At 33.3% G+C, this 23,693-nt stretch overlaps 1 protein-coding gene across 1 annotated transcript in view; it reads left to right on the forward strand.

The window, feature by feature from the left end:
• LOC143200960 (protein Wnt-5b) overlaps positions 1 to 23,693 on the forward strand; it is a 234,987-nt gene that overhangs the window by 190,615 nt on the left and 20,679 nt on the right. The window contains exon 6 of the mRNA XM_076411775.1: positions 13,303 to 13,405. Within this exon, the coding sequence (XP_076267890.1) occupies positions 13,303 to 13,405 (103 nt within the window). The remainder of the gene's footprint in view (positions 1 to 13,302; positions 13,406 to 23,693) is intronic.

Consider the following 23,693-nt stretch of genomic DNA (forward strand, 5'->3'; position numbering starts at 1 on the left):
TCCCGGATGTTTATAAGACTGTTCTCTTTTGAATTCATTCAATTAATCGAAATTAAGTATCAAGAAAATAAGACAGGTTGGCGTTGGATGGCAATCGTTCAGAAGTTACTCGAAACATTTCTTGGTGTAGTTAAGTGGAGTTTGGGCAAAAGTATCGTAGCTAAAGCTAAGCTGTAAAGTCACAAAAGCTGGATTGAAGGTGTCCAGCGACCTCTAGCCATAATCTATTCCAAATATTCGAAGTGTTTCTTGATGTAGTTGCGTGGAGTTCAGGCAAAAGTATCTCATCTGAAGCTTAAGGTCACAAATAACAGATTGAAGGTGCTCAATGATCCCTAGCCACAAACTATTCCAAGTAAGAAACATTCAAGATTTGAAAAACACCCTAGTCCGTGGATTTCCGACACATGCATCACAGTTCAAGGTGCAAGGCCACCAAAGGCGGCCTGAAGTTGCTTGAATTAACATAGTTTACTGGAATTTGAACAGAAGTTTACAGTTCAGAGTGAATGGCCACCAAATGCGGATTGCAATAGCTCAGTTTCTTAGCAGCTGACTATTGGAATCTGGGGGTCATAGACGGATGCCATAGAAAATTGGATAGGAATTGTGCAATATCGAGGATATTCAAAGTCAAACTGGCTGACGAAGGTGCTCTCGTTACTCTAATATAATTTTACAACAACTATAAGCTGAATAAGACGGAAAAACGACCACTGTGGCCGTTTCTTTACGAGGTGTTATATAATACGGCCCAGACTATCCGGCCATCTGTATTTTTGACTGAGTTACGCTCTAATTTTGAACATTCATTATTTTTCTTGTTTGATTTTAAGAAGTTTACTGGCGAGGCCAACCAGCAATTTTTAAAAACTGATGGTGACGCTGCTTCGTCATATTATAACTGTCAGTTTTGTCTTAAGTCTTAAAAAGCATGATGTCGATGACAAAGAACGACCTGGTGGGTCAAGAAAGTTCGATGACAATGAATTGTAAGAATGATTAGCCTAAAATCCATCTCAAACACAAGATCTCAAGAATTTTCAGACTTTGTATTGAAGCATTAAATGTATACATATATTTACGAATGATGGCAAAGATCGAAAAGGAATCTACCTCAGGAACTGAATGCAAATGCAATTTCTAACCGCTTTACCATTGCGAGTTCATTGCTTGACAGAAATAGACGAAGAGTGTTATTGTTTATTATTACTGATGATGAAAAGTTAATCTACTATGACAATCCCAAGCGCAAATATTCATCGGTCAGTCCAGGTGTGCCATCCACATCAACACCGAAGAGGAATCTTCATTCAATATTGTGTTATTGGAGATGTCTACCAAAGTCATTGGGAGTTCTACCATACCCAGCATACCCCCAGGCATAGGGCCTTCTGATAACCACTTGTTAGGATCGATGCAGCATTGTCTTCATTTATCATTTATATCTGGCCCTTGTGGGGTCTGTCTATTTCCCAATCGCTGCTGTTGATGTCGCAAACCTTCGAACATTATTCACCAAATCTTGCCACAGTTGGCAATCGACTTCGCAAAATATATCAATAATTAGATCACGGCCAAAACAAAATCGTTTTTCCGACACGGTATCTTCATATTCTCCATAAAAACATTTTACCAATATTTCTCAATATATGCATTTTTAAAGTATACAATTGATTAATAAATGGACATGTAAGCCCCTGAACTATCACTATAACTTCTGATCTCAAAGAAATTTGACGTATGAAGTATGATGTATAAAATAGCGTTATTTCTTGAATTCTTTCTTGTTATTTATTGAATCAATATAATAGTTTATCAATCACTGCACATACAGGGGATAGACAAAATAATATGAACACCATGCACCATCTTGTTGGATGTTGGCAACAATGCTATCGTGTAAATAATGCGACGCGTATGTATTGCTCAGTTCTCCTAGATTTTGAAATAGGGAAAATCATTGATGCGGATTTTATGAGCAACAGTATTCACGATAATTATAGCATACATGGTAAAATACTGTAAAATGTCATCAACGAAGAGGAATAGTCGGTGAAACTCAAAATTAACTGACAGAGGCCGACGAGCATTAAAAAACTATGACTGTGACTGGACAACATAAAATTACCAGGGGAAAGGTCACAGCAGAACTTTCCACTCACTTTGAATAGTATAATAGGGTGGAGCAAAAGTATCCCTGTCATTGACGCAATTTTCGCTAATTGGCAATAATGGAACGATTATTTTCAATAAATATTGTCACTATTTCTACTCATTCCTGTGGCGTATATTTATCCATAATAAAATTTGGACGTCCACACAACACAATGGTTAAAGAGAAACTGAGCTAAACATCACATAACCAAGATGGCACGCATTCAAATTGGTAGCGGGACTTTTGCCTTAAATTCGAATAAAAACAGTAGGATGGGAGATTCATAAAGCAGTACCTTTTCTAACTGAAGCCAACGCTAATCTGTGAAATAAGTGGCGTAACAATCATAAAATGTGGCGATGATGCTTGATGATGATGATCTGATGAATCATCGTTTACATTTTTTCCCACGGGGGCACGGGGAAATTTGGACGACAATATCGTGGTATTCAGCATATGATATTCAGGTCTTCTCATTCACATCATCGGCCGAAATACTGCGAATCAGTATATCGATATCCTCGATACTGAAGTTTTTATACTGACCAGCATGTGGCTACGAAACACTACCATGTGCCAAGATGATAATGAACCCATACACACAGCCAAAAAGGTTAAGTCTTTGTTTGGGGAGCATCAAAATATCATTAAACCTCTTACCTGGTCAGTACAATCGCCAGACCTCAATATAATTGAAGCCGTATAGGGAATTTTAGAGTTGAGAGTGAGGAGGTCCATCTCCAATATCACTAAAAATATCATAAAATTGTAGGAACTTAAATTATTTAATATGAAGTACGTCTGACAACCGGTCGCCGTCCGTTTGTCAAACGTATGCAAAATTCTTTAATGCAATAGTGTTAACAGGTTCTAACACTATAACTATAAATTATTGTGGCTGTATAATCAACTGTAGTTTTCAGATATACAATAATGTTAAAATAAATTATATTTGATAACATTTTTGTTCAATTATTTTATTTAGATTAAAATTTTCTTGTATGTCAAAGCCAAACTGAACTAAAACTCAGAGTTGATGCGGCAACATTGCAATGTTTCAACGTAACAAATATCCATGACGCATTACTAAAGAAAACTTTGACTGTATATTGGAAGAAATAGTAATTAAAAGAGGCAAGATCAATAATACGGCGGATTTTAGTGTTTCTAAGTATATTTTCACCGGTTTCGCAGCATGATATCAAGCGTTGTTGTATATATCAGCCTTACATTCAGTCCATCAATATCATAATATTTCAAAAGCCTGGTGGCTGTTTCTCTCTACCTCAATTTTTTTCCAACATTACAAAAGTTCTCAAGGTCTAACTAAAACCATCAATAACAGCAGACTATAACAGCAGTTGGTGTAACTCTTGGACCAAAACGAATATCAAAAAAAAACTATTAAACTCTAATCTCTAATTTAACTAATTAATTAAAAAACTCTAACCATAAAGTATTTAAATATATTTTGAATATCTCAATGTAAATTGTTTTCTGAGCTTTCTGGTTATATGCTAAATATAATAAGCCAAATAAAATTTTACATATTTAATAATCTGTCATAGTAATATAGCGTGTAGTTATTTTAATTTTATATTGAATATATTTTCTTTCCTTCTGATGCAGTTTATTTCTACTAACAAAATTATTATTTTGCATGCTCATTCTTCTTCTTTCAATATTGGCTTCAGTTTTTTAAATAACTGTTCAAAAATAGAATAGAAGACAAATGTCACAAGATATATTTGAGGATCATTAAAGACACAGGACGTAACAAGTTAAGAAACTTTTTAAACCATTATTTACTGCTCATATAAAAAGCAGAACATGAATTCTTGCTTATGAACGCCCATGACCATATACAGTATGTTGATCTGCGAAAAGCTCGCGAGTTTTATATATTTTCGCGTTACTGTTGCCTGTTTTTAGACTCTCTTCGGCTAGACTTCTTTTAACAATCGACTAGTTCTGTTAGTAAAGTGTTCTTTAATGGTTTTCATTGGATAATGCTATAAGCCTCAAACGTATCCCGATTTATATATTTTAAGAAATAAAAATACAATCGGTTGTCAGGCCAATCTGGACAAAACCCAGACAGAATTGTTTTAATATATTATTTTGTGCGTTATTCTCAAATATTAATAAGACTTTTGAAATTATATTAAGATGGGTCATTTATGTTTCCAAATCTATTTGCCGGCATTCCCAAAGCAGTTTTTTAGGTTGGGGAACCTGAGAGAGAGAGACGTTTTAAATAGCTTCACACAAATATTGATGTATAATACTTTTATTAATAAATGTTAGTGACGTCGTTAATTGTTATTAATTTTAAAGCTCTTAACAGTTCTCTCTCTCTCTCTATTCAATCTATCTTTATCTATATCTATATATCTATTATATAAAGATACTACAACTATATCAAATGACCAAGAAAGCAGTATTTGCCGAAACTTTTACCATATTTGCTTATTTCTGTATATTATAAGATTATTCTAAATTTATAAGAAAAGGACATAAGCCTATTTACAAAAATATGTAGAAATTAATCTCTACGCTTTAAAAATTGGTGATGATGCTTGATGATGATGATCTGATGAATCATCGTTTACATTTTTTCCCACGGGGGCACGGGGAAATTTGGACGACAATATCGTGGTATTCAGCATATGATATTCAGGTCTTCTCATTCACATCATCGACCGAATTACTGCGAATCAGTATATCGATATCCTCGATACTGAAGTTTTTACACTGACCAGCATATGGCTACGAAACACTACCATGTGCCAAGATGATAATGAACCCATACACACAGCCAAAAAGGTTAAGTCTTTGTTTGGGGAGCATCAAAATATCATTAAACCTCTTACCTGGTCAGTACAATCGCCAGACCTCAATATAATTGAAGCCGTATAGGGAATTTTAGAGTTGAGAGTGAGGAGGTCCATCTCCAATATCACTAAAAATATCATAAAATTGTAGGAACTTAAATTATTTAATATGAAGTACGTCTGACAACCGGTCGCCGTCCGTTTGTCAAACGTATGCAAAATTCTTTAATGCAATAGTGTTAACAGGTTCTAACACTATAACTATAAATTATTGTGGCTGTATAATCAACTGTAGTTTTCAGATATACAATAATGTTAAAATAAATTATATTTGATAACATTTTTGTTCAATTATTTTATTTAGATTAAAATTTTCTTGTATGTCAAAGCCAAACTGAACTAAAACTCAGAGTTGATGCGGCAACATTGCAATGTTTCAACGTCACAAATATCCATGACGCATTACTAAAAAAAACTTTGACTATATATTGGAAGAAATAGTAATTAAAAGAGGCAATATCAATGGAGTAGCGCTTACCATTTTAATGTTTCTAAGTATATTTTCACCGGTTTCGCAGCATGATATCAAGCGTTGTTGTATATATCAGCCTTACATTCAGTCCATCAATATCATAATATTTCAAAAGCCTGGTGGCTGTTTCTCTCTACCTCAATTTTTTTCCAACATTACAAAAGTTCTCAAGGTCTAACTAAAACCATCAATAACAGCAGACTATAACAGCAGTTGGTGTAACTCTTGGACCAAAACGAATATCAAAAAAAAACTATTAAACTCTAATCTCTAATTTAACTAATTAATTAAAAAACTGTAACCATAAAGTATTTAAATATATTTTGAATATCTCAATATAAATTGTTTTCTGAGCTTTCTGGTTATATGCTAAATATAATAAGCCAAATAAAATTTTACATATTTAATAATCTGTCATAGTAATATAGCGTGTAGTTATTTTAATTTTATATTGAATATATTTTCTTTCCTTCTGATGCAGTTTATTTCTACTAACAAAATTATTATTTTGCATGCTCATTCTTCTTCTTTCAATATTGGCTTCAGTTTTTTAAATAACTGTTCAAAAATAGAATAGAAGACAAATGTCACAAGATATATTTGAGGATCATTAAAGACACAGGACGTAACAAGTTAAGAAACTTTTTAAACCATTATTTACTGCTCATATAAAAAGCAGAACATGAATTCTTGCTTATGAACGCCCATGACCATATACAGTATGTTGATCTGCGAAAAGCTCGCGAGTTTTATATATTTTCGCGTTACTGTTGCTTGTTTTTAGACTCTCTTCGGCTAGACTTCTTTTAACAATCGACTAGTTCTATTAGTAAAGTGTTCTTTAATGGTTTTCATTGGATAATGCTATAAGCCTCAAACGTATCCCGATTTAAATATTTTAAGAAATAAAAATACAATCGGTTGTCAGGCCAATCTGGACAAAACCCAGACAGAATTGTTTTAATATATTATTTTGTGCGTTATTCTCAAATATTAATAAGACTTTTGAAATTATATTAAGATGGGTCATTTATGTTTCCAAATCTATTTGCCGGCATTCCCAAAGCAGTTTTTTAGGTTGGGGAACCTGAGAGAGAGAGACGTTTTAAATAGCTTCACACAAATATTGATGTATAATACTTTTATTAATAAATGTTAGTGACGTCGTTAATTGTTATTAATTTTAAAGCTCTTAACAGTTCTCTATCTATTCAATCTATCTTTATCTATATCTATATATCTATTATATAAAGATACTACAACTATATCAAATGACCAAGAAAGCAGTATTTGCCGAAACTTTTACCATATTTGCTTATTTCTGTATATTATAAGATTATTCTAAATTTATAAGAAAAGGACATAAGCCTATTTACAAAAATATGTTGGAATTAATTTCTACGCTTTAAAAATTGGTACTTTCGATGCTGACTAGGAATTTCCTGATCCGAAAAATTAGTACCACCAACATTAAAATTCATTTTCTACAAAATTTTCCTTTATTACGTTTGCCAGCGACCCATATTTGTACAAGATTTCGAAACCGTGTGCCAGCCCAGTCATTCAAGAGGATGACTTTTGTATATTTAATTTGTATTGATAAAAGAAAGATGAACGGCAATGGTAGAGAAGAAGAAATAGTGTAAACGAAACAATGTTCAACAACATTAGTAATCAGACAAATCAAAAGATTAAATAATATAAACAGAATTGCTTCGAAAAATATGTAAGTAAATGAAGCTAGGAAGTAAACAAAGATTACTCGCTATGGAAATCAACTTGAAGATTTAAAAGACCAATTATTAGATTACCGCCTATTAAAAATGATCGAAATGAATGGGTTCGACGCAATGACAAAAAAGCTTAATCATTCGCACGTTTAGCTAACGAACGTTCCAATCGAATGACATAGAATCTACAATAGATACAACTTCTGTTTTTATCAGGCTTTCTTTCGACGTTCATTGACTAACTGAATCGTCGGATTTTCACATTCTATGGTCGGAAAATTATATTCAATATCAGTTTCGTTTGGTTTAAATGTTTTTTCTAGATGATCAGCAAATATTTCAGCTTTTTCTTGATTGCTGCCTGCCCAACTTCACGTAGGTCTCTTATAATTAGACATGATCGTTTTAGTTATTTGGTGGAAGAGCTAATAATCTGTTTTCTGGTTGTCTGATTTCTCATAGAGTAATTTATGGATTCGTTTTTAATTTGCAGTATTACCTTCTTCAACCTTTGGGTTATATTGTTTAAAATATTTTATGTTCAGTCTGGTCTCTTATTTGTTATCGTCGTATTTTGTTGTTTTTTATTATATTTTCAGTGAGTGTCAGAACCACTGGTGTGTGATCTGAATTTAGATAAAAGTTTTCTTCGACTTCCTATAGTTGGATGTTATGTCTCTAACTATGAAGAAATCTAACACATCTGGAGTTTTCTCTAGATCAGTCGTCCAATAAGGTGGTTTTCCAGTTAATATGTAACCACATCTTAGTTCAGCAACTGCTTTATGATGTACATTGCCTTAAGTTGTCGTCATTCTTGATAACCATCTTATATTTTTTTGCATTACAATTACCATCAATTATATATTTTTTACCTAGGTTATTTAGGACATTCAAATAATGATAATTATTTTGATTATAACTTGGAAGACAATAAATTGCAGATAATGTAACTCTGTGTCTGCTTCATTTAACAGTCACTGCTATTACTTGATTTTCTTCTAAATTGATCCCGGATTCTTGATAGCGCCAAATGTTCTGTTTTATTATTTTGGCTCTTCTTCCTCTTACGATGTTAGCGGGATGTATGATGTGATAATGCATCCCTTAAGTTTTATAAAGGATTTCTTTACCAAGCGGGTTTCAGATATTAGGCAAATATATGTTTTTGATGATGGGATATATACCATGATGTGATTTAGAATTGCTGGATTCCATCAGTATTTCAAATTGCAATTCGAATACCTCTGTTTGCCATTTCTGGTTCTTGAGGCCACAGGCTTATTTTTTTCTAATTTTTAAATTGTTTCGGAGAAATATTCAATCATTTTTTCCTGTTTGTCTAACTTTGCTATGAGTATTAATAGCAATTCGTTGGTTGGTGATAATATAATAAAAATAAATATCAATAATGAAGAACATTATCGAATAACTCAGGTGATCGTATGTGTCAGTATATTTTCTTGATGAAATCGTTATAGAGAATTTAAACTGACGAAAAATGAAAGAGAAACCTACTCGAAACTTATTTTTGCCTTCTGTGGGAGATCGAACGCAAGCCGGTCGCATATTCGATTTCCTTCGAGGCGTTTTAATCGTATTGTAATGTAATCGGTCCCATTTAAGATCATTTATTTCCTGTTATGCAAATAACGCACGGCTAAAGATCTTTGCACCTGGTAAATATCGTGGCGTTGTCGACACCTTGGATGTGGTGAATTTATTACACCACCGCTAACAAAGATCGGGCAGGCATGTAGGAACGCCATTCACTTAACGTTGCCCATCTCCGCGTACCCATCCTCACTCCTACAGCGACATGACGTACGACCAGCCTTAAATGTCACTCGTTCCGACTGTAACCGCTTTTATGGAAAGCGCACCATTAGCAGGTCTTTTTTCGAAGCCGAGCCGTCATCGATCTTGCGGGGACGCACTGTCGCAAAAACACGCAATAGTTCCTCTGTCGTTTCAGCGGCTTTAAATAATACTCCACTTGTGATTCATTTTAATTACAACATTAAAGCCTGGCCAATATCGTTTAAATTCGGTAATATTCGGGAACACTCGTCATTTTATTAAGTGCATTGTATTTTGATTATTTATATAATTTTTCTCTAATATTTATTTTCTAACTATATAGATGTTATGTAATACGGCCCAGACTATCCGGCCATCTGCTTTATTGACTACCTTTTAGTGAACGAGTGAGACGGGTTCATCTGTTTTTACCCTCAGTGTCGCTTTACATAGCCGTTCAACAAGTCCGTTAAATAAAATAATATTTTCAAGTAAATTAATAGTCTCTGTTTTCAAAACCTTTCACACATTATAACTGGCGCAGTTAATAGGATTCCCGGATGTTTATAAGACTGTTCTCTTTTGAATTCATTCAATTAACCGAAATTAATTATCAAGAATATAAAACAGGTTGGCGTTGGATGGCAATCGTTCAGAAGTTACTCGAAACATTTCTTGGTGTAGTTAAGTGGAGTTTGGGCAAAAGTATCGTAGCTAAAGCTAAGCTGTAAAGTCACAAAAGCTGGATTGAAGGTGTCCAGCGACCTCTAGCCATAATCTATTCCAAATATTCGAAGTGTTTCTTGATGTAGTTGCGTGGAGTTCAGGCAAAAGTATCTCATCTGAAGCTTAAGGTCACAAATAACAGATTGAAGGTGCTCAATGATCCCTAGCCACAAACTATTCCAAGTAAGAAACATTCAAGATTTGAAAAACACCCTAGTCCGTGGATTTCCGACACATGCATCACAGTTCAAGGTGCAAGGCCACCAAAGGCGGCCTGAAGTTGCTTAAATTAACATAGTTTACTGGAATTTGAACAGAAGTTTACAGTTCAGAGTGAATGGCCACCAAATGCGGATTGCAATAGCTCAGTTTCTTAGCAGCTGACTATTGGAATCTGGGGGTCATAGACGGATGCCATAGAAAATTGGATAGGAATTGTGCAATATCGAGGATATTCAAAGTCAAACTGGCTGACGAAGGTGCTCTCGTTACTCTAATATAATTTTACAACAACTATAAGCTGAATAAGACGGAAAAACGACCACTGTGGCCGTTTCTTTACGAGGTGTTATATAATACGGCCCAGACTATCCGGCCATCTGTATTTTTGACTGAGTTACGCTCTAATTTTGAACATTCATTATTTTTCTTGTTTGATTTTAAGAAGTTTACTGGCGAGGCCAACCAGCAATTTTTAAAAACTGATGGTGACGCTGCTTCGTCATATTATAACTGTCAGTTTTGTCTTAAGTCTTAAAAAGCATGATGTCGATGACAAAGAACGACCTGGTGGGTCAAGAAAGTTCGATGACAATGAATTGTAAGAATGATTAGCCTAAAATCCATCTCAAACACAAGATCTCAAGAATTTTCAGACTTTGTATTGAAGCATTAAATGTATACATATATTTACGAATGATGGCAAAGATCGAAAAGGAATCTACCTCAGGAACTGAATGCAAATGCAATTTCTAACCGCTTTACCATTGCGAGTTCATTGCTTGACAGAAATAGACGAAGAGTGTTATTGTTTATTATTACTGATGATGAAAAGTTAATCTACTATGACAATCCCAAGCGCAAATATTCATCGGTCAGTCCAGGTGTGCCATCCACATCAACACCGAAGAGGAATCTTCATTCAATATTGTGTTATTGGAGATGTCTACCAAAGTCATTGGGAGTTCTACCATACCCAGCATACCCCCAGGCATAGGGCCTTCTGATAACCACTTGTTAGGATCGATGCAGCATTGTCTTCATTTATCATTTATATCTGGCCCTTGTGGGGTCTGTCTATTTCCCAATCGCTGCTGTTGATGCCGCAAACCTTCGAACATTATTCACCAAATCTTGCCACAGTTGGCAATCGACTTCGCAAAATATATCAATAATTAGATCACGGCCAAAACAAAATCGTTTTTCCGACACGGTATCTTCATATTCTCCATAAAAACATTTTACCAATATTTCTCAATATATGCATTTTTAAAGTATACAATTGATTAATAAATGGACATGTAAGCCCCTGAACTATCACTATAACTTCTGATCTCAAAGAAATTTGACGTATGAAGTATGATGTATAAAATAGCGTTATTTCTTGAATTCTTTCTTGTTATTTATTGAATCAATATAATAGTTTATCAATCACTGCACATACAGGGGATAGACAAAATAATATGAACACCATGCACCATCTTGTTGGATGTTGGCAACAATGCTATCGTGTAAATAATGCGACGCGTATGTATTGCTCAGTTCTCCTAGATTTTGAAATAGGGAAAATCATTGATGCGGATTTTATGAGCAACAGTATTCACGATAATTATAGCATACATGGTAAAATACTGTAAAATGTCATCAACGAAGAGGAATAGTCGGTGAAACTCAAAATTAACTGACAGAGGCCGACGAGCATTAAAAAACTATGACTGTGACTGGACAACATAAAATTACCAGGGGAAAGGTCACAGCAGAACTTTCCACTCACTTTGAATAGTATAATAGGGTGGAGCAAAAGTATCCCTGTCATTGACGCAATTTTCGCTAATTGGCAATAATGGAACGATTATTTTCAATAAATATTGTCACTATTTCTACTCATTCCTGTGGCGTATATTTATCCATAATAAAATTTGGACGTCCACACAACACAATGGTTAAAGAGAAACTGAGCTAAACATCACATAACCAAGATGGCACGCATTCAAATTGGTAGCGGGACTTTTGCCTTAAATTCGAATAAAAACAGTAGGATGGGAGATTCATAAAGCAGTACCTTTTCTAACTGAAGCCAACGCTAATCTGTGAAATAAGTGGCGTAACAATCATAAAATGTGGCGATGATGCTTGATGATGATGATCTGATGAATCATCGTTTACATTTTTTCCCACGGGGGCACGGGGAAATTTGGACGACAATATCGTGGTATTCAGCATATGATATTCAGGTCTTCTCATTCACATCATCGGCCGAAATACTGCGAATCAGTATATCGATATCCTCGATACTGAAGTTTTTATACTGACCAGCATGTGGCTACGAAACACTACCATGTGCCAAGATGATAATGAACCCATACACACAGCCAAAAAGGTTAAGTCTTTGTTTGGGGAGCATCAAAATATCATTAAACCTCTTACCTGGTCAGTACAATCGCCAGACCTCAATATAATTGAAGCCGTATAGGGAATTTTAGAGTTGAGAGTGAGGAGGTCCATCTCCAATATCACTAAAGTAGTTGACTGATTTTTTGCTGACAGATTTTTTAAATGTAAATGGTGCCTCAACACCTGATTATTTAAAAAATATTGTATATATGTCAGGTGTTGATATTATTTTGCCCAGTCCCTGTATATATTGGTTATACTTACGGATTATTCGTCTCTCGAAACAATCTGGAACACTCATTATCCTCTATAATAAATAATAGTTTTATTATTAGTATATGTGTACCATTATAATTAACTTGGAATTATTTCTATTTTATTTTATCAACAGTTAAGGCTTAACGGTTTTTAATAATTTCATATTAAATAGACAATAAACCGAGGTTTAATATATTTAACACATATATTGCTTCATGATATTTCTTTAAATAATAATAACGTAATTATTCGCGTATTAGTAGGCTGTAATAATAAACTACATATACCGTTATCCATACTATTCTGTATTTCCTTCATTTTATAGGTCGGCTTGTTTGAATTTTATAGTGTCTTCTTTAGTTTTATGGTAATAACGCTGGACATAACTATTAATTAGTCTTTATACGTAATTTAGTTCAATTTGATTCGTGATATTTACGATATGTGTTCTTTATATTGTTTGATATGCATCATAAAATCCAAAAAATTTAGGGAAATGTTAGATATAAATAGTTTTATGTTACGAAACTGTGCGTTAAATTAAGTTTAAGACGCGTTCTGTTGTTTTCACTTTACGAATGTCAACTTTTAAAATGTTAAAAATGTGAAAATGTTAGTATAATGAATAATGTTTTAATTTTTCCATTTCAGGCTGTTATTAAAAAATCAAAAGTAACCTGCAAATGTCACGGAGTATCTGGGTCTTGTTCATTAATAACATGCTGGCAACAACTGGCCAATTTTAGAGAAATTGGTAAGTAATAAATTTAAGATCTAGTTAAGACAAATTGAAATCTATTTAAAATAGAATTTAAGGATGTTTTACAAATATTCAGAGTTCACAAAAGCAACTTTTTAGTAAAAGTTGTGGTAATTCTGTTTTTTTACTATTCAGTATAAAAGTAGCTCGAATAATAAACAAAAGCTTTAAACAAAAAGGAGTCGATAAGGTTTCATTTCTTATCGATTAATGGCCTTGCAATTTTAGTGAATATTTGAGTTGTAATTTATTACGTAAGTATTTTCAATTGTTGGTAGGACGCTCAAGCAATCCTTTGGAAGAGTGAATACTTAAAAAGCAACTTAAGAAATATTAATAATCATAAAGTTTTTAGCAAAATAAAATATATGCAACATGGTGCATAGATGGCATATGTCAGTATCCACCTTTAAAACAATATCCTTGACATGGAGGCTGGAGCATTGTACCCAGTTTTCATCGTAATTAATAGTTTTTTTAGGTTGGATATTTGAATTGACGTTTTCTTTCTTATATTTACCTTTTGCATCTTAACCTCATTTTCCATTGGCCATTAATTTAGCCTTTACATCCTCAAAATCACCATTAGAGTATTATATATACTGTATTCAAAATAGCAGTGAACTCACGTCATCTGAATTAATGACATCTAAACGTGTCAATGTTGCCGCATGAACTCTAAATTTTAGTTGATTTTGGCTATGACGTATAATAAAATTCTGATCTAAATAAAATAATGAAACTGTTAAAAATAAAAAATTTATTATTAAATTATAACTACTGCTATAAACTATAATTTAATATAAGATTACAGTACATCTAATGCATATTGATGTAATAAGTCTTCCTTCATTTTATTATATGCTTTTAAATATTGTATTCCTTTAAAAGCATTATCTAGAAGTACCATTTGACCTCTTCGTAGGTTATCTTTACATCATTTAAATGCTATAATACCTAACATTCTATGAAACGATGCGCTACAAAAAGCTGCATATCTCTAAGCTTTCTATGGATACTTTTCAGAAGATAAACAGTTTCCTCTGAAATAATTGTATTAAATTAGGTTTATGTTCAAGAAACTAATCACTGTTTTTATATATGTCATATATTTGATCTCTGATAGAGCTAACATCAAACTAATCTTGATTCGTCACCTCCTTAGTAAGAACGGTCTCTTTTCGGTTAATCTAAGACTATACTTTTATTTTTTTGAGATACTTCAGTGACTGTATAATATTCAGTGTAACACGCTAAGACTATTTTCAATAAAAACGACAACACTCTAATAATTAACAGTAAAAATGATTACCTCTCTAAATAATTTTGCAATTTTTTACTCCATTATCTCGTTCTATTCAAAGTAACTGATTAGAGGCGCAATCTGTTATGACTGGGTTCGGCATTTTGAATAAGAGTAATAATAAACAACCAATTGTCTCTCTTTTTGATTAGAATCAAATGGGAAGGAAATATTGTCTGATTGTAAAACAGATTTACAAATTGCGGCAGGCAATACATTAAATATCTTGATGACGTATGTACAAAAAAACGTTGGACAGACTATATACCAATTTGAAAAAATGTCCTGCTGACTTGGGAACGTTTACTTCAAACGCTAAAGAACATCGTAACTAGAAAGCGAGAATTTTTATAACTTCCATTAAACATCAACATTTCCCGAGATCTTGTAATCGTGATTAACAGGAAAATTAAATAACCTTAAGGATATCGTTTAGAGCTGGTAATCTGTTATTTTATTCAAACCAGATAGGTGATAAGATAAAATTAAAAATGCATAACAGCACGACATGAAAATAAATTGATGTTGTGTCATGCGAGTTTACTTTATGTTCGGGGAAATTGTACAGTTATAAAAGTATCTAGTAATTATCGGTTATGAAACTCGTCGCTTCTACGCATTCACACATCCACGTTTACGGCACAACTCACTGGCTTCAATAAAATTATCGATAAATAACGCTCCGTAATAAAAAAAACGCTGTAAACCGACCGGAATAGTCCTTAATGGCATTATAAAAATCCCATTAAACAATGGCAGTGAAGAGGTTTCTTGTCTGATTGATGGTTGATATCGCCCAAACCGAAATCTGACACTCTGCCCGTGTTTTGCTTACTGAGCGTGTGTAAACATAATCCCAAGCTTTAGTTTTAACACGTGTTAATCCCCTATTAACATATTCAAGATATATTATCAATTAATAGAATAACAACTGCTGAACAGTCACGAAAAATATTATGAAATAATATAGGGAATTAAGACAAGAATTAAATGGATACCTCACATTTTTTCCATCTGTTAAATACAAAAATATCATTTAAATATACTTATGTGTTAATATAAGAACTGTGAATTGTTTTTTGAGAGATTTTTCATTAATTTTAAGATAAACAAAAAACCTTAAGTTAATTTTTTTAGTTTAACCATTGTAACTATAAAATCTTCAAACTTAGAGAACTGGCACATTTAAAACAATCATTACAAGAAATTAAAAATATCCTACCGTCGTTCCACTTCATCTTTTTGTTAGAGAAAATTTAATAAAGCAATAAAAAATCTGAAACAGATGATTCATACGAATTCCAAGAATACTAGGAAACTCAGACGCCAGCAAGAATGCTCAAAAGATTCCAGCAAACTCGCCCTTTAAAAATAATGATAATATTCAGGCTAGAAATAATAAACAAAAGGCCTGAAATATTTCCTAATAATTTTAAAAAAGTATTTAAATCCTTCCTGTCTGATATATCTATAGATGAAAACGTTAAAAATGGGTTAACGAGGATAAAATCTCAAGGATGTTGATGGCGAGTGATTGCCCAGTAGAGAAATTACCACCTTTAAGGGTAAAAAAACAAATGGTTGAGAAGTAGACATCCTCCCCAAGTGCCAGCTGTGGATTGATGATGATGATGATGACAATGAGTGATCAAATTCGTTGTAATAAGAGGTTTAAGGGCTGCAGAAGTCGGAGTCATCACGAAATCGTAAACATGTTAGTAAAAAATGACCGTACAAAGTTTGATTCAAATCCACCTGAAAGTCGCCCAAAAATTGCAAAAACACCAAAAATTTTTGGAGAAATACATCATTTCCTGATAAAAATTTAGTAGATGCCCTAAGTATTTTATTAAGCAAATCGACTTTCCTGAAGCTTTAGACTTGTAGGAATGTTTGTCGGGGCGGTCAGTCGGTCGAAATGTGTGGCTGCCGCTGCGATTATTTGTCAGAACACTCACTACTATTTTTTGAAGGAATTTGCACGAGAACTGAAAATACTGGTTGCAGAAGTACTGTTTATTTTAATATTAAATTATACATGTGGTCGACGGGAGAATTGACAGGATATTAGGTTAGGTAGAGGAAGTACGGTAGCGCTGTGGAAGTGGTACTACTACAAGGGGATGGAGAAAAGAAAAGAGAACCAGACGTTGTCGTGATGGTCTTTTATCGCCTCGAACTGCATGGTACCAATCCACCGGCGTTGCCAACCTTTGTACTTGCTGATAATGAATTCATGGTGGCCTAAAGGGTCATGGCGGTCGCCACAGACTCATTGCTGTTATTTCATGAAAGTGCGAACCAACAACCTATTTGAATGATTTTTATATTTTTTCAGTTTTTCAGTTTTATCACATTAAAATGTAAAAAAGTTCTTTGATAAAATTTCCTGTTTATATATTTAGAATATTATTTTAACTACTACCAACAGATCACTTTGATGGCCGTGCCGAGCCTAAACAATAAAAAAAATAATAATATAATTTTGTGACATTTACTCAAAATTAAATTACGAACAAAACAAATCTAATTTATTGCTCGGCACTGACTTCAAAGTAATCAGTTGGTAGTAGATAAAATAATATTTTAAATAGATATATTGGCTTATGTAGGTATTAAGCTAAATGGTGTGTATATAGTAGAATATAAAATTCGTATCACAGATAGATTAAATACGTTTTTTTTTATTTAGTTATTACAAGGATAATTATGTACATATTTTATTTTAAAACATTTTTTGTGTTAAAAATCTAAGTTTGAGTATTTCTTACTTTTCAGTGATTTCCTTTTTTTGAAGTTGGTTAAATTTTTTTTGTTCAAAATATTTAATTTTTTTCTTTTTTTTGATATTCGGTCTGCGAATTTAGTTAATATACTCTTATGTGTTATAATTTTAAAAGTCTTTAGTTGTAGTATAATATAATTCATAACTTTCTCATTTATTCTTCAAATAAAAATCAACCGAACTCGCTGTGTTTTTAATAGAATAAATCTCCGCTCGTTACTGTCTGCTTAAATTTATTCAATAAAATCCGAAATTCTCCATGGGAGACGTGCAGCTATAACGGAACACAGTTTCAATTTGTCGTATTTTTTTCTTGTAGTGCTCGAAGGGACCAGCGCGTCACGGCTTATCGAAAATTCTTCTTCTTACTTGGGTTTCCATCGATACATTAATATATTAATGGGTTTTTGAAATGTTTATTGGGATGCATTTTATTGTCACCGGTTGCTTGAATGAAGTGCGATAGTGAAGGGAGAATTAGTTGAATCGTATCTCGAGTTTTAACGCCAATTCTTTACACCGTCCATTAAGGCATAAAGATTATTGGAGTTTTTGCGATTTTTATGTGATATCTCTTTGAAATATCGAGTAAATGTCTTTTTATTCAACAGATCCAGTCATAATTGTCAAGCTTTTTCTTCGAAGGACTTAATTAATGTATGATTCCTTAAATACGCTGTGTTTAATCATAAAACATTTTATGGGCATATTTACGGGACTCAGATAATTTTACAAAGTTTCTCAATAATTGGTCTTAATACTTTATATAGCAAGAGAATCACACCGTCATCTAGAGACTCATGATTCATCAGCTTTCATATAAAATGTCCCCAAAAAAAACTAAAAAAAGAAAGAAAAAAATATATAATTAAGTTTTAAATTAATCCAAAATGATTAAATATGCTGTCATTTGTGCGGTAAATTGTTAGCAAAAAATAAAGCGGTTTACAAATGGTAAATTACGGTTAGGACTATACAATAAATAAACAAATATATAATGCACTATATATTGAAACAATATTTCAAAACCAACCAATAGTTTGGTAATTATAGTTCGTAAATTTATTAAAAAATATGGTCAGAATATCGAATTTATGTAAACTGCACAAAGAATAATTGAAAACTTTAAGAAAATAGAATAAATTGGTCCTACCAAACTCAATGACCCTCCAATAAGAAGATGTCCAATTGTTAGTATCAGTAGCAGTGCGTCAAGGTGTTAGGGAAATTCTAATAACATTAGTTCGATGTAGTTGACAAACATTTCTAGAAGCTCTGACAACTCACACTCAAGTACGTTGTATGCATTACTGAACTTCAACAAATGGACGCAGATTTTTAGGACAAAATGAAGCGATGAAGCTCATTTAACCTGAATGCTTCATTAATCCAACGTATTTGGAGCTCACCGGTTTACTCACATCTGATTATGGAAATCAATTGAAGTAATTAATTAGGTCTCACTCGGCCTTACCTCTGTGAAAATAAAGCAATAACTATTACTCGCACTTCTTGATATTGAAAGATGTCATTATATCATAGGTCATGGTCACCGTTACATTCAACGTTACACCAACGAATTAAAAATACTTTTATTTTATGATATAATATAAATTACACGTATTTCAGGCAGCGATATCTACTAATAAAAATACGTATTACATACTTATCAATGTAAGTAACTGTTAAACACCTTAACCTAACACATGAGCTGAAAAGTTCCGGAAATCTCTTTGATTTTAGATCAAGTTGAAAGTATCTTCCGACTAACCAGTACAGTTGCTTGACTTTGAGTCCAAATTGCTCTGCTTTTTATTTCACGTGAACCTACTCAGTTTAACCTACTATCGGGATATATTCCGAGGTATTTAGCTGATACCACTTGAGGAATCGGGCATCCGTCAAGTGATATAATTAAGTTTTTGTCAATTCCCCGCAACGCAAAATCAACATGGACATATTTCGAGCTATTAAGCTGTATTTTCCAGTGTCTAGTCCATTTGTAGATCTTGTTGACCGCTACTTGTACTTTGTCTATAGCCTTATACAGAGATACATCTTTTGCCATTAAAAGTGTGTCGTCAGCAAAAGTACTGTTTCTTTTGTTGTTGGGTTATAGTATAGAGCAGATATAGAAATGGTCCCAAGGCACCACCTTGTAGAACTCCAGCCGAAACAGGTTTAAGTGTTGAGAATACCATTTCATGCGAGACTTCACATGAAAGACATTTTCTTTCGAAAGCATATGATTCCAATAGTCGACAGCAATTCCGCGGCAGCAATTTTCTCAATTTGTAGATTAATCCAAAATGCCATACCCGGTTATAAGCTTGTGAGACATCCAGGAATATTGCAGGGCAGTATTTCTTTTCTTCTAATGACTTTTCAACAACCCCAATTACTCGGTGCACTTGGTCGATTGTCGAGTGGTGAAATCCAAACAGCAGTTTGTCAAATAATTTTTGATATCGCAGATAGCACCGAAGGCTTGTAAATTCCAACTTCTTCTGCCGATCAGGTTTTTTAAGCTTAATTAGTCTCAAACGAGCAGCATATATATGACAACATAATTATTGCTCTTCGTGGCAGCTCTTTTAATAACCAAGGTGAAATATCAGCAATTACAGGAGCCATTTTAGAATTGAGGTTGTTGTCAATTTTATCATTTGGTTGGAATAAGCTAACTAAATGTTGTGGAAACAATTCAGCTTTTTCATCGTTGCGTCGAACACATTCATTTTGATCATTTTTGATAGGCGGTACTCTAATGATTAGTCTTTTAAATCTCTGGTCTACTCAGATGGCGATGTATTCCTAACCGATATGGTCCTAACTATTAAATTTGATGGTTTTGAACCTTTCTTTATTTAAAATAACTGTTTTCCATTTAATATTACTGAGTCATTCAGTGCACACATTCAGTCATGGAGTTTTCAAAATAAAATTTTGTTTTAGGAAATTTTGATACAGAAGCGCGATTGATAATAAATACAAAAACGTTGCCGAAGAAGTCTATGGATGTCCGGGATCGGCATCAAAAACATACTGATCAAAATTTAAAGTTAAATTAATAACGTACATTCGACAGGCTATGAAAAAAATCGTATATACCACACGGGCCAAAAGTTGAAATCTCGAAAATTCAACTTTCGGCCCCTGTGGTGTAATATACTATTGTATTGATACAATACATTTTTTGATCCGAAAATATAATATATTTTCCGCGACACCATATAATATATACTTACATAAGATTTATTAATTTTTAAACCTGTTAAGAATCATTAAATAAATAAATGCGATATAAAAATTAATGTAAAGTAACTACAGTCTATTTTACTAACCCATACTAAGACCGCTACTGCAACGGAATCTCACTAAAAAAGACATAATATAAATTACTCTCACTCATCACGATTTGTTTACGATATTTACCAAGTTCCTAATCAAATATCATCATCGAAAAATGTCAACGTTTGTCTGGTAGCAAGGCCTAGTAGCTGTTAATTAAAAAATACTATGCATTCCACGTTGTCCATTAAAAAATATAATGATACCCATTAAAAGAACGACAAAGGCGGTCGTTCGAACATATGAATTCATAAAAAGAACTCTTTGCTCGTGTAGTAACAAACCAGCGATGAATTAATGATAAATGTTGGAATCACATACCGGCATTTTGTAAACTTGTAACGGAAATGACCTTACAAATTAAAAAAACATTTTAAGTTATAATTTTTATTTTGCCGCCTATATATTATTGATTATTATAACTTCCTCCTCAGTTTTAGGAGGTTCTGCTTTTCTAGCTGATGACGGCGAATTTTCTTTCTGATAAACGTGGTTAAACGATGTTACTCTTAAATTGTTTAATAAGTTTACGTCCACAGAAGTTAGAATTTAAACAGAAACTAAAAGATTGTTATAAAATTGTCTTATTTTCCGCTATAATTTTCCTTGACAAAACAATAATTTCATTATTGCAGTGGTTCTCTCCAGCTGAAGATCTGCTGAAGAATATTTTAAGCTTTGAAAAGAGTCAGAAGTTATAAAGACTTAAATCTGGCTGTTGAAGTAATTCCTACCTCTGATTTTTTTACCTTATTATCATTATCCGTTATTTTTCTACGAATTTTTCATATAATTACTCCAATAAGTTACAATAATAATCTAATATTATTGTTTTATCACTTGGGATGTATCTATTCTTACAATTGCATCTGATGGGTATTATATCTTATCTTACCGAAAATATAATTTAATTTTTATATAGATACTCAAAGAACAAATAATAATAATTCTGGTTCAGATAAAAAAACTCAGGGAAAAGGAAAATAGCAATATGTAGTAACGTACAAGAGCATTAAAAATTCTCTTAAGAGGAGTATGATAAAAACTGTATAAAAAAGGCAATGCTAATGAAAGTATAAGCTGATAAAGATATAATTTTTTGTCTTAATTTCTTCTGCACTTATTTTACTTCACTTTTAACATGTCTTTCGTTCACGCCACTAGCAGGATTACTGCGTATGAATATCTCGACATCCTCAATGATCAGGTTCTTACTATTACTAACATATTGCTGCTAAACAGTGTCACATTCCAAAATGATATAGCGCCCATACATATGGCCAAAAATGTGCAGTATCGGTTTGAGGGGAATCATCAGAATATCATCAAACATCTTCAATGGTCGGCACAATCGCCAAACGTCAACATAATTGAATTATTGTGGGGAATTTTAGAGTAGAGTGAGCAGTAGATTTCTATCTCCAATATGATTGGAGATAAATCCATGGAGATTGTCCAAAATGCCATCAACTATATAATGGATCACCTCTTATCTTCAACTGGAATCTGATTTCTACTATTACCTTGTTGTGATAATAATTAAGAATTTACTGGGACGCTGTTTAAACATTTCTCACATGGTTTCCGGTAAGCTGGTGGATAGTTGTACCAAAACCGCCATGCTGTTTATTAATGTAACTTATTATAATTATAAATATATCCGTTGTTATTCTTACTGGTTATTTGATACTTTTCTGAATTTATCTCCCAGAGAGACGTTATTCTTAAGAGGTCAATTGAAAAGTCTCCCTCCTACCATAGTAAAACATATTTATTGGAAAAATTTTTTTTTTATTCAACATCATTCCCTTCAAGGGCGATGTTATAGCGACCCTCCAACTTTTCGATACCATTTTTGTAGTACAATTTGTCCTTTTCTTCAAAATATTCCTCAGTTTCGACGATTACCTCTTCATTCAACGAAAATTTCTTCCCAGCGAGGATTCTTTTGAGATCTGAAAAAAGGAACTAGTCGCTGGATCAGATCTGGAGAATACGGTGTATGAGGAAGCAATTGGAAGCTGAATTCATGAATTTTGTCGTCGTTTTCATTGACTTGTGACACAGTGCATTGTCTCGGTGAAGCAGCCCATTCTTTTTCTCGAAATGCGACCGTTCTTCTGCGATTTCGTCCTTCAAACAGTCCAATAACGCTACGTAATAGTCGCTATTGATGGTCCTTCCTTCTTCAAGGTAGTCAATGAAAATTATTCCATGCGCATCCCTAAATAAAGACGCCAAAACCTTGCCAGCCGACAGTTGCGTTTTCCCACGAGATGGTTCATCGTGTGCAGTAGACTCGGATGACTGTCGATTAGAGTTCGGAGTAAAGTGAAATAATGGAGTCATGTTTCATACATTGACGCAAAAACTCGAGTTTATTTTGCTTACTCTCCTTCACAGCTGCGAATCATTAACTCGCTGTTTTTGGTCAAAATTGAGCTCGCGCGGCACCCATTTTGTACAGACCTTTCTCATACCCAAATATTCGTGAATGATACTATCTACACGTTCAGTTGATATCTTTAGAGTGTCTGCTATTTCATTCAATTTCAATTTACTGTCATTCAAAATTATTTTGTGGATTTTTTAAATGTTTTCGTCGGTAACAACCTCTTTAGGGCGTCCACTGCTTTCACCGTCTTCGGTGCTCATTTCACCACATCTAAACTTAGCATACCAAACCTTGATGTTTGATTTTCCTGAGACAGTGTCCGGAAACGGTATGTTTTTCCTTCAAAAAGCAATATTTTATCAACACGCGAAATTCCTTGTTATGCTTTTTTTTTCACAGTAACAAAAGTTGCTTCAGTCAAAATGCTATAATTCACAAACTAATGATG

The sequence above is a fragment of the Rhynchophorus ferrugineus genome, unplaced genomic scaffold, assembly GCF_030347505.1.
Source record: "Rhynchophorus ferrugineus isolate W39M unplaced genomic scaffold, kcgeb_rfMv2 rfM8, whole genome shotgun sequence".
Classification (NCBI taxonomy): Eukaryota; Metazoa; Arthropoda; class Insecta; order Coleoptera; family Curculionidae; genus Rhynchophorus; species Rhynchophorus ferrugineus.